Source organism: Neoarius graeffei, chromosome 2, assembly GCF_027579695.1.
Source record: "Neoarius graeffei isolate fNeoGra1 chromosome 2, fNeoGra1.pri, whole genome shotgun sequence".
In the NCBI taxonomy this organism is placed as follows: Eukaryota; Metazoa; Chordata; class Actinopteri; order Siluriformes; family Ariidae; genus Neoarius; species Neoarius graeffei.
In genome coordinates, this window is record NC_083570.1 from 3,900,979 (window position 1) to 3,913,887 (window position 12,909).

The 12,909-nt window shown below is 42.2% G+C and overlaps 1 protein-coding gene across 2 annotated transcripts; it reads left to right on the forward strand.

The window, feature by feature from the left end:
* Nucleotides 1-5,158: 5,158 nt before the first annotated feature.
* On the forward strand, nt 5,159-12,120 carry LOC132877688 (tripartite motif-containing protein 16-like). 2 transcript variants are annotated; one of them, XM_060913607.1, is made up of 6 exons: nt 5,159-5,842; nt 8,022-8,117; nt 8,254-8,487; nt 8,620-8,791; nt 8,990-9,043; nt 9,118-12,120. In XM_060913607.1, exons 1-6 carry the CDS (start codon nt 5,243-5,245, stop codon nt 9,714-9,716), a joined length of 1,755 nt encoding a protein of 584 aa, XP_060769590.1. In that variant the 5' UTR covers nt 5,159-5,242; the 3' UTR covers nt 9,717-12,120. The 2 variants fall into 2 exon arrangements, with proteins under 2 accessions (XP_060769590.1, XP_060769591.1); XM_060913608.1 differs by having other exon boundaries at nt 9,142-12,120.
* The last annotated feature ends 789 nt before the right edge of the window (nt 12,121-12,909 follow it).

The following is a 12,909-nucleotide window of genomic DNA, read 5'->3' on the forward strand; positions in this document are numbered from 1 at the left end:
AAAAAAGTGTGCAATTGAGCGGGTGGAAGTACGGTATCTGGGGTTCCATTGGGTCATGGGCAGGTGCGTCCCCAAATTAACAAGACTGCAGCAATTGCGGCCTGCCCGAGGCCCAAGACCAAAAAGGGGGTGAGACAGTTCCTGGTGCTGGCTAGCTATTATCGTAGGTTTATACCTAATTATTCAGACATCACCAGCCCTTTAACTGATCTCACTAAAAAGGGTGCTCCTGATCCGGTCCAGTGGACGGAGCAGTGCCAACAGGCATTCTCTAAGGTAAAAGCTGCACTGTGTGGGGGGCCACTTTTGCACTCCCCTGACTTCTCTCTCCACTTTATTTTACAGACTGACACATCAGACAGAGGGCTGGGGCCCATTTTGTCCCAGAAGGTGGAGGGTGAGGAGCACCCCGTGCTGTACATCAGCCATAAACTCTCGATGCGTGAAAGCAAGTACAGCACCATCGAAAAAGAGTGCCTTGCCATCAAGTGGGCGGTCCTCGTCCTCTGATACTACCTGCTGGGGCACTCTTTCACTCTCTGTTCGGACCATGCGCCCCTCTAGTGGCTCCACCGCATGAAGGATACCAATGTGCTGATCACCCGCCCTCCAGCTGTTTAAGTTTGAGGTGGTCCACAGGCTGGGGGCACAGATAGTGGTGGCGGACTCCCTGTCCCATCATGTGGCAACGGGGGCATGGCCAAGTGGTAGTTTGTGAATGGAGGGCGGGGTCGGGGAAGGTAAGTGGCTAAATCATTACACCTGGTGTCCATTAATGTATGTGGGTGTGTTTGTTTGTCACAGGGATTGAGCATAGAAGGAGGGGGAGAGCAGAGAAAAGAGGATCCCCGGCCCCAACACGTGTGTGTGACTGACTGACTGACTGAATGAATGAATGAATGAGTCAATCAATCAATCAAGCAAGCAAGCAAGCAAGCTGAAAAGCCAAAATAAGGACAATAAAATGTATGTATGTGAACATCAACTCTCGCCTGCCGTGCTTCTGTGCTCCACCCACATCAGGAACTGTTACAGCCATCAATAAATAAACTTGATTACTTGATCTGTGTTACATTAGCATGAGGACTAGCTCAGAGGTTTATTTATTCCTGATTCATTTTTGTAGCCAGTTTGCTCCGTTGACCAAAATACTTTCACTAAAATACTGATTTAAAATGAATTAACAAACTGTATCACCTTTACCTTTTTCCAACTTTTAGACAACCTGATGATGCTTTTGTCTTTGTTTCCGTTTCTCTCCACAGCTGCAGCAGTTCAGCAGACGATTTCACCACCACAGCTAGAAAGCAGAGAAGATTTTCTGAAATGTCCATCTGAACACACACACACAAACAAAAGACAAAAGTTTTCTTCGAGACTGACTTAAGGAAATGAAATTGTTTGAGTTAAATGCATCGCAATTTATCTTGTATAAACGCTCACTAGACCAGGGGTTCCCAAACTTTTCCATGCCAAGGCCCCCCAAACAGCATTAGCTTCTGGCCAGGGACCCCCTTTGCAAATCCACAGACAATGCTACAAAATATGTAAAGAAACATCAACATTTAGAATGTTTTCTCTTACTTTTATTCAGGATTCAATAATTGTTACATTTGTTTAGCATAAGAATATTATTAACTAACATGTTTTCAACACAAATATTTTCGCACTGAACAATAAACTTTTCAACAAACTGTTGATAAGAACAGCACAAAAGAAATCAAACCACTCTCAATTTTGTGTGTGTGTGTCTGGGAGTGACAGGCGGTTTACACTAGTGGGAGGGATCGGCTTGGTGGCTCCTACATAGTTTGTCAACCCTGGGCTTAATCTCCGTCAGTGCCATACGCATGTCATTGTCCACATGTAGACGTGCTCTATGTTTGGTTTTGAGTACCTTTAAAGTTGAAAAGCCAGACTCACACAAGTAGGTTGTTACAAAAGGGAGAAGGCATTTCAATGCCTTGTCAGCCAAGCTTGGATCGTCCTTTCTTACATGTAGCCAGTAGTTAGACAGGGGAAGAGCCTCAAAGTCCATTTTTAAATCCCCTGAGTTTGTCATCTCAATCAGCTCCTCCTCTAACTTTAAGTCCAGACTAGAACCGACACCGGGGGCAAAGGGGTTCCTAACCCAGTTTAAATGTGTGTTTTCGAGGTCAGGGAAATAGTCTTTGAAATATCCTTGGAGGTGCTCCAGGTGGGACTGGATCAATGGAGAGACGGAGCCCAAATCATCACATGACAGCAGCTCCTGGTGAAGTACGAAATGGGAACATTTCTGAAACTCCCTCCTGGAGCTTGTTTGACCACAGCATGATCTTTTTGGAAAAAGCTTGCACTTTGTCTTGCACCTGGAGTATGTACATGTCACGTCCTTGCATGCTTTGATTCAGTACATTTAGATGCTGGAAAATGTCTTACATGTATGCAAGTTTGCGGATCCAGGTTGCATCGGTGAACCGATCTGCCGGCTGATGCTTTTCAGATGAGAGGAACTCTGCAACCTCCCTCCGCAGCTCATAGACACGGTTCAAAACTGCGCCCCGTGACAGCCAGCGCACGTTCGAGTGAAGCAGCAGCCCCTCAAAATGAGCGCTCATCTCATTACAAAGCAGGGTAAACAGTCTGTGTTTCATGGGACGGGCTTTAATAAAATTCACTACTTGTATAACCTCCTGTAGTACCTGATTCAACTCGTTATCCATCCTTTTTGTGACCAGTGCCTCGCAGAGCTGTTGGTTTGTTCCTTCGGTCTCTTCTTCAAAAACCTGTCTATTTTGCGCTAGCAATACGCTAGCTCGAGGAGCAAAGCAGCTTGATAAATGGCGCAAACTGCAACGTCACAGGCAATCGGAGAGATGAGCATGGCAAACAATGTTTCGATATGATGTATTATTATTTATAATAATTATATTTTATAATAATGATTAAAAAACTAATTACAATAAATTTAATAATAATTATTTAAAAATATATTTTTTTCGCAATTTTTGTTATCGTCCCTCCAACTTTCTGAGCCCCCCCCCCCCCCCAGCACCCCCTGGCGGCCCCCCAGGGGGCCGTGGCCCCCACTTTGAAAACCACTGCACTAGACCATTACAACTATAATAATGATCCTTTTATAATTTGGTAACAATTCTGTGCAGCACCATATAAAGCTCAAATCATCTAATTTTCAAGTTACAGTTTTAATACAACACGAAGTTACATGTTGTGGCTCAGGAACACTTCTGAAAACCATCGTCTCTGAACACAGTTAATCACTGCATTCGCAAATCCCAGCTACAACCAGATACAAACACCATCCAGAAACACTGCTGCTTTCTCTGGGCCAGAGCTCCTTTACTTTTTTGGAAGAAGGCAAAGTGGAAAACTGTCCTCTTATCTGACAAAGAGAAATTGGAAATTCTTTTTGGAAATCATGGACACCACTTTCTTGAACTTTCTTGAAATATGTTGCTGGCATTGAATTCAAAATGAGTGTTTATATTTTTAAAAAAAACAGTAAAATTTCACAGTTTCAACATTTGATATGATGTCTTTGTACTATATTCAATGAAATATAAAGTTTCCAAGATTTGCAAATCATCACATTCTAATCTCATCTCATTACCCCTAGCCGCATTATCCTGTTCTACAGGGTCGCAGGCGAGCTGGATCCTATCCCAGCTGACTACGGGCGAAAGGCGTGGTACACCCTGGACAAGTCGGCAGGTCATCACAGGGCTGACACATAGACACAGACAACCATTCACACTCACATTCACACCTACGCTCAATTTAGAGTCACCAGTTAACCTAACCTGCATGTCTTTGGACTGTGGGGGAAACCAGAGCACCCGGAGGAAACCCACGCGGACACGGGGAGAACATGCAAACTCCACACAGAAAGGCCCTCACTGGCCACGGGGCTCGAAACTGGATCTTCTTGCTGTGAACTCTCGGACAAGTTTATAGAGCTCTCAGTAGATCTGCACCCTCATGTATTTCAGAAACCCTCACACACTCTGTTCTAAATCAGGGTTTTAGGTCACTAAGTGGTTTGTTTATCTTCATTTGTGTGGAAAAACTGTGTAAAAAAGAGATTTGTAGTATCAGTAGTAATATTACGTCATTATGGGTTGTAGATACAAACAGCAAAATAACACACATCTTGTTTGTAGCCGTTATAGAAATAAATGAATGGTCATTTTGGCTTGACAGATATCAGCTCTTATTCTTTATTAGATATTAATTTCATTAAACATCAGAGAGTCATAGGTCCTGGGTTCGAGCCCCGTGGCCGGCGAGGGCCTTTCTGTGTGGAGTTTGCATGTTCTCCCCGTGTCCGCGTGGGTTTCCTCCGGGTGCTCCGGTTTCCCCCACAGTCCAAAGACATGCAGGTTAGGTTAACTGCTGACTCTAAATTGTCCATAGGTGTGAATTGTCTGTGTCTATGTGTCAGCCCTGTGATGACCTGGCGACTTGTCCAGGGTGTACCCCGCCTTTCGCCCGTAGTCAGCTGGGATAGGCTCCAGCTTGCCTGTGACCCTGTAGAACAGGATAAAGCGGCTAGAGATAATGAGATGAGATGAGATCAGAGAGTCATTACACTAATGAATCTTGTGATTTCAGGGCAGCATGGTGGTGTAGTGGTTAGCACTGTCACCTCACACCAAGAAGGTCCTGGGTTCGAGCCCAGTGGCCGGTGAGGGCCTTTCTGTGTGGAGTTTGCCTGTTCTCCCCGTGTCCGCGTGGGTTTCCTCCGGGTGCTCCGGTTTCCCCCAAAGACATGCAGGTTAGGTTAATTGGTGACTCTAAATTGACCGTAGGTGTGAATGGTTGTTTGTCTTTGTGTGTCAGCCCTGTGATGACCTGGCGACTTGTCCAGGGTGAACCCCGCTTCTCGCCCATAGTCACCTGGGATAGGCTCCAGCTCACCCACGACCCTGCACAGGATAAGCGGTTATGGATGGGCTTCAGTGTTTCCTGAAGCTTCATCTGGCCATCATTATCCATGTGTATTTCATGAAATTAATCCTAATCAGTGCGGTTATATTTCTGTACTTAAGAGAGATGAAATGGTCAATAGAGGAGTGTTCGTGATCTCTCTGTGTTTGTGCTCCTCCTCTCTCTCTCTCTCTCTCTTTCTCTTTCTCTCACCCCTCTGTCACATACACACAGACACACACACACAGAAGAAGGAAGTCACTCCTTTCAGACAACACAAAACTGATCTCTTTCTCATTGCGATTTCAGGAAAATGGCCAAGGCCAGTATTTCAGTAGATCAGCTTTCTCAGGACCAGTTCAGGTGCCCAGTGTGTCTGGATCTCCTGAAGGATCCGGTGACTATCTCCTGTGGTCACAGTTTCTGTAAGGTGTGTATTAATGGCTGCTGGGATCAGGAGGATCAGAAGGGCGTCTACAGCTGTCCTCAGTGCAGAGACACTTTCACGACAAGGCCTGTTCTACGCAGAAACAACATGCTGGATGAAGTGGTGGAGAAACTGAAGAAGACTGAAGTTCAAGCTGCTTCTCCTGCTCACTGTTACGCTGGACCTGAAGATGTGGAGTGTGATTTCTGCACCGGGAGAAAACACAAAGCTGTCAAGTCCTGTCTGATGTGTTTGGCTTCATTTTGTGAAACTCATCTGAAACCTCATCTTGAAGACTCTACTTTGAAAAAACACACATTGATTGAAGCCTCAGTAAAACTCCAAGAGAAGATCTGCTCTGAACATCACAAGCTGATTGAGATCTACTGTCAGACTGATCAAACCTGCATCTGTCATTTGTGTATGATGGAAAATCACAAAGGTCACGACACCGTCACAGCCGCAGCAGAAAGAGCTGAGAAACAGGTGAGAACTAGAAATCTTTCCAGAATTAAATCATCTTAATTATAGTTTCCCATCTAGAAACAGGTGCTTTAGTCAGAGATATGATTTGAAGTTTAATTTCAATGTGTGTCTCAATCAGAAGGATTCTGTAAAAGCTGATTAAAATTGTCTGTGTTCTGGTGAACAGAGTGTTAAATTTATCTTCAGTAATGGTCGTAATCTGGTCAAACCAGTTAGTGAACATGTCAGCCAACGCCTGTGACAGGGCGAGGCAGGTGAAAACACAAACACTTTTTTTTTTTTACTTTTTATGATCCTTTATTTTTTACAAAAGTAGCATTACATAATAAAATGTACGTGAATTAATAAATAAATATTTAATAAAGCATTTTAAATAAATTTGGCTAAATATAACAGTGCACAGTGTGAGTTAAGTTATTGTAGTGATTCTGCAATGCAGGTTTTGTGTAAAACAAAGTTCTTCTTCCACTACCGAGCACAGAGCCTCCTCACAACACCACACTGTCTTAAACATTTCCATATCACCCATACTCTTAAAAAAAATAAAATCAATCAAAACTCTGGATTTAGTTAGTCTGGACAGAATTCTCTCAGGGTCACAGTCTGTGTTTTGTGCCATTTTGTTTTTTCTACTTCAGTAGATTGCCATTTTGGCCTGGCCAGGGTTAACAGTAACCAGCTGACACATGGATTTGTTTCTCCGGACGTATTTAAAACCAAAAATAAAAAGCTGAAAGGTAAAATTCATATCAAATGATCTTAAAATGTCCCCCAACCAATAAAACAGTGACTGCAACCCGAAGCAATGTAAAAAGACATAAACAGTTTCTCTCGGAGAACAAAAGGGACACTCTTGGGTGACCTCAGGGTTTAAAATGGAGATAAAAGAATTCACAGACACTGTACAATGTAAAAACTTCCACCTCCAAATCAATCAGAAGGTTTCTGTAAAAACTGATTAAAATTGTATGTGTTCTGGTTAACAGTGTTAAATCCATCTTCGGTGAGAGTCGTAATCTGGTCAGACCAGTTACTCAACATTTCAACATTTCACACACGCAGAGAATATTTTGGCAAAACAAACAAACAAAGCTGTTATAATGAGCTCCACCCTTCTCGGAAGGCTTTTCACTAGATTTTGGGGCGTGGTGGTGGGGTTAGTGTTCATTCAGCAACAGTGGCGCTTGAAAGTTTGTGAACCCTTTAGAATTTTCTGTATTTCTGCATAAATATGATCTAAAACATCATCAGATTTTCACACAAGTCCAAAAAGTAGATAAAGAGAACCCAGTTAAACAAATGAGACAAAAATATTATACTTGGTCATTTATTTATTGAGGAAAATGATCCAATATTACATATCTGTGAGTGGCAAAAGTATGTGAACCTTTGCTTTCAGTATCTGGTGTGACCCCCTTGCGCAGCAATAACTGCAACTAAACGTTTGCGGTAACTGTTGATCAGTCCTGCACACCGGCTTGGAGGAAGTTTAGCCCGTTCCTCCGTACAGAACAGCTTCAACTCTGGGATGTTGGTGGGTTTCCTCACATGAACTGCTCGCTTCAGGTCCTTCCATAACATTGTGATTGGATTCAGCGCTGCTCTTGCTCCTTGCGGAGGGTGATCAGGGCTTGGTACTGGCTTTATTGGGTGGCAGCAAGGGCATAGGTGACATTCTTGAGTGGGGAGGACTCCACTGGTGGTTAACGTCAGTCTTCCTGGCTTTCGGCACCACTGTTATATGTCCCTGAGGTGGGTGGAATACTGAAGTGCAGACAGGCAGGAAATGGTGTTGAACACAGTCTCTTTTATTTTTCACTTTGGCTTTTCAGCTTTAACATTATGTCTTGTCACACATATATACATGTTCTCCATTCGGGAGACGACCACCTCTTCACTCTCCCCCTCTTTTTCATGACTCTGTCATTCCTGCAAAACAGACACCCACACATCAGTTACCAACAGGTGAGATCACTTTGCCACTCACCTTCCCTGGCCCCGCCCTCTATTCACTAACTGGTGCTTGACCACACCCACACTGCCAAAAAACAACAAAAAACACACACAATACATAACATTCACAGCTGTAAGAAACATGAATGTACTTTGAACTGACATTAATATGGAACCAGTTCGCTCGTACTGTATAAAAAGCTGAATGTATTTTATTTGTCCTCAGAGTGAGTTAAAGGAGGAGCAGATGAAATCCCAGCAGAGAATCCAGGAGAAGCAGAAGAAGGTGCAGGAGCTCAAACAGGCTGTGAACACTATAAAGGTGAGCAGTGAGCAGAGACAGAGCTGCTCCTAGAAACACACACAACATGGACAACGAGTCATTTACAGTCCCAGTAAGAGAGGGAATGATAGATGAGCTTTAAATCTTGTGTGTGTGTGTGTGTGTGTCCTAACAGCTCAGTGCACAGACAGCAGTGGAGGACAGTGAGAGGATCTTTACTGAGCTGATCAGCTCCATGGAGAAAAAGCGCTGGGAGGTGACGGAGCTGATCAGAGATCAGGAGAAGGCTGAACTGAGTCGAGCTGAACGACTCCTGGAGCAACTGGAGCAGGAGATTGCTGATCTTCAGAGGAGAGTCACTGAGCTGGAGCAGCTTTCACACACACACGATCACATCCATTTCCTCCAGGTAACACTCACTGTCTGATCTACAGAGCCAGCTGTTCCTCACACACTCTCTAAAACACCTCTCATTAAGGGAACAATAAATGTCCCTGTCTGACATCACAAGTGGGTTTTACATTTCATTTGCTTTCTGTAGGTTTTAGCTTCTGGACGTCAGTCTCCTCAACTTATCGGACCAGATTTTCGCACATCCAGCGTCACTGTCCATCAACATCTCTCATTTGATGGAGTGAGGAATTCTCTCTCAGATCTGAAAAAGAGACTCGAGGAATTCTGTGAGGAGGAATTCAACAAAATCCCTCCACATGGTAAGAGGAGCTGTTCCTGCTGGAGAAACACAGTGATGTGTTATTTCTTAGCGATGCTCCTGCTTTCTTTTCTGCAGACACTTTATTCACCCGACACTTTGAACTAAAACACTGATTTAAAATGAATAAACTGACTGGATCACTTTAAACTCTTTCCATCTTTTACACAAACTCATGTTTCCATTTTTCTCTCCACAGCTGCAGCATTTCAGATCATTTCAGGACCACAGAGCAGAGAAGAGTTTCTGAAATGTACATCTAACACACACACACACTTCACATAAATATATTGTGTGAATTAAACCCAACATGTTCACATTGTTCAGTTTGGTTTTTCTCTTTTATTTTAGATTTCCGTTATCTGACTCTGGATCCCAACACGGCACATCGTCACCTCATTCTGTCTGAGAAGAACAGAGCGGTGAATGACAGTGGGAGAGAGCAGCGTTTCTCTGATCATCCAGAGAGATTTGATTCCTGGGAGCAGGTGTTGTGTAAGGAGAGTGTGTGTGGACGCTGTTACTGGGAGGTGGAGTGGAGCGGTGATGGTGGTGTGTCCATAGCAGTCTCATATAAAGGCATCAGCAGGAAAGGACGGGTTAATGAGTGTGGGTTTGGAGGCAACAATCAGTCCTGGAGTTTGCGGTGTGCTTCTTCTTCTTCTTCTTCTTCTTCTCTCTCTTTCTATCACGACAACATTAAGACTGATCTCAGAGTTCCATCAGCCTCCAGAATAGGAGTGTATGTGGATCACAGTGCAGGAACTCTGTCCTTCTACAGCGTCTCTTACACAATGAAGCTCCTCCACAGAGTCCACACCACATTCACTCAGCCTCTATACGCTGGATTTGGGGTCTACAAAGTTTCTGGGTTCGCGTTCTACTGGTCTCCTGGTTCTACAGTGAGATTGTGTGATCGAGAATAAAAGTGTGTAGTGTTTTCTGTAAAATTCCTGCATGTTGCCACGTTGTTGCTCAGTCGTCTGCTTCACTAGAACACAATCCAGCTGCACAAAAACACTCATTTTAATATTTAAGTTAAAACGTATAATGTTTTATTATTATTATTCGTCACATGCACACTTCAAGTACAGTGAAATTCATCCTCTGCATTTAACCCATCTGAAGCAGTGAACACACTCACACCCAGAGCAGTGGGCAGCCCAGAGCACCCGGGGAGCAGTCAGGGGTTCGGTACCTTGCTCAAGGGCACCTCAGCCCAAGGCCGCCCCACGTCAACCTAACTGCATATCTTTGGACTGTGGGGGAAACTGGAGCACCCGGAGGAAACCCATGCAGACATGGGGAGAACATGCAAAGTCCAGACAGAAAGGCCCTCACCGGCCACTGGGTTCGAACCCAGAACCTTCTTGCTGTGAGGCGACCGTGCTAACCACTACACCACCATAAATGTATAATAATTAAAGGTAGACTGCCTTTCAGATTTTTCTAATTTAGGCCATAAAAAGAATTTTCCCTGACACCCAATTATTTTTTTAGTGGACTGAAAGCTACTGAATTCGACACTCAGACTTCAAATTTTATTACTTTTTTCCCCTAAAAGAACAATTAATGAATTTAGAGCCACGTGGCCCTAAATTCTCCGCCATTTTTTTCTTGCCTCACCGTGACCTTATCCAACATGTTATGTCGTGCATGAGGTGGTGGGGTTTCCCCATTGTGGGATACAAATTTGTACCCTGAGAGAACAATGGAGGACCGACCATAGTAACGGAAAGTGGGAAGAAAAAACTCTGTATTGTGAAGGAAAGGAAACGCAGGACCAAAATAATAAATGTCAGCAAACACAAAAATCAAAAAGATGAATGTAACGGCTTCGCTGATCTAGTGGACACTGAAACAGGCAGGCAGGATCAATGTCAGTTTCGTTTTTATTTTTTAAACTGTCACTTAACACAAAACATGCTTTTCAGCAGTTTCAAAATAAACTATGTGTCACTGCCCTGATGTGATTTCAGCCAGGGACAGAGATTCACACTGCACACACACACCACCTTTACCGGGCTCGTGCTCCACTCACCAACTGGCACTTGGCCACGCCCCCCACCACAGTGAAAAAGAACCGTATACTGTCTTGCTCAACGAAATAAACTGCGCAGTATGATCGTGAATCGAGAGGTTGTTCACCAGAAGTTGTGCAATATACAGTAGGTGTATAGTCTAATTACACACATTTTCGCTCAGCAGTCTTCACCATCGCAATGATAAACAAAGAATCTTCTATGTAAACTATCTAATGCACAGGAATAATATTTACATTGTGAAATCACGACATACTTTTCATTATGACTAACGAATATTGACTAGAACACGCTCAGTGTTTATTGTTTATTACACATACAAGAACAAAATTGGCTTAACAAAATATACCAAATACTAAGACATGCAGGGGAGGCCTGAAACTTGATGGTTTTTCAAGAGCCTCCTCTTATTAAGATAAAAATGACAATATTAAGGTCAACTTATATAAAGCATAAAAAAGTTAATAATTAAAGTAATTGATCAATAGATAGCCGGGGAAACAAACATATAATTTGCTACAAGCAAATACATGAATTCATGGTAAAATAACAATGATGACATCGATTTGCTGAGTAAAATGATAGGAATAAGCTTCAGATCAACTTACTGAACAAAACTAAAATTAAGCATGAAAACATCGTCAATTATGAACAATTAATCGATCACAAGGATTTGGAAAGAGATCAGTGTAATTTTGTAGCTGGATTATTCAAGATTCTCTTTAGCAGTTGCTTCTTGAAAAGGGGCAGAGACGTATTGTTTTGTAATTGTTTTTTTAGACTATTCCATCCAAAGGGTTCTCTATACATTAAAGTAAACTGTCGCTGATTAGATTTGGTTCGAATCGGTCTTAAGTTATTGCACTGTCTTGTGTTGTGTTTGAGGATATCTGAGTTATATATAATGCTATCTCTGTAATGTGCTGGTAAATATCAACTTCCACAGATGATTTTGTGAACAAAAAGACTAATCTGTAATTTGTTAATGTTGTATATTGTTAATATTTTTAAGTCATGAAACTAATTTGTTGAAGGGAATGTATATGACACATTTGAAGAGATCCTAATAAAGCGTTTCTGTAGTAAGAGCAGTGGCTTTAGCATTGTTGGATAAGTGCTTGCCCATATAATATGTTCGGTACGGGTAAATCTAGGTGTAGTATAGAATCATAATTTTTGTGAAAGTAAATTTCCAACCTTTCATATTATTCCGATATTTTTGTCTATCGTTTTGCTAATGAGCTCAACATGATTTTTCCATGCAAGTTTTTCATCTATTAAAATACCTAAGAAGCGTGTCTCTGTATGTTGTCAATATATATTTTGGCATTTTTATTACAGTGTTTTTTACTTTTTCCCACAAAGATGATGAAATTTGTTTTTTTTTTATATTTAAGGACAGTTTGTTTGCTCAAAACCACTTATTTACCCCACTCATTTCAGAATTCATGGAGCTAACTCGGACATCAAATTTTCAGTGGGACATAAACAGGTTTGTGTTGCCTGCAAATACTAAAGTAAACAGTTTTTTTGGATACAAATGCTAAGTTATTTACAGTGGTGCTTGAAAGTTTGTGAACCCTTTAGAATTTTCTATATTTCTGCATAAATCTGACCTAAAACATCTTTAGATCTTCACACAAGTCCTAAAAGTAGATAAAGAGAACCCAGTCAAACAAATGAGACAAAAATATTATACTTGGTCATTTATTTATTGAGAGAAATGATCCAATATTACATATCTGTGAGTGGCAAAAGTATGTGAACCTCTAGGGTTAGCAGTTAATTTGAAGGTGAAATTAGAGTCAGGTGTTTTCAATCAATGGGACGACAATCAGGTGTGAGTGGGCACCCTGTTTTATTTAAAGAACAGGGATCTATCAAAGTCTGATCTTCACAACACATGTTTGTGGGAGTGTATCATGGCATGAACAAAGGAGATTTCTGAGGACCTCAGAAAAAGTGTTGTTGATGCTCATCAGGCTGGAAAAGGTTACAAAACCATCTCTAAAGAGTTTGGACTCCACCAATCCACAGTCAGACAGATTGTGTACAAATGGTGGAAATTCAAGACCAT

What these genes read in the sequence shown, in the direction of transcription:
- LOC132877688 (XM_060913607.1), top strand. Translation starts at nt 5,243, where the DNA reads ATGGCCAAGGCCAGTATTTCAGTAGATCAGCTTTCTCAGGACCAGTTC. An exon ending in CAGAAAGAGCTGAGAAACAG is followed by an intron (nt 5,843 to 8,021) that starts GTGAGAACTAGA and finishes ATTTGTCCTCAG; the next exon opens with AGTGAGTTAAAGGAGGAGCA. An exon ending in ATCACATCCATTTCCTCCAG is followed by an intron (nt 8,488 to 8,619) that starts GTAACACTCACT and finishes TGCTTTCTGTAG; the next exon opens with GTTTTAGCTTCTGGACGTCA.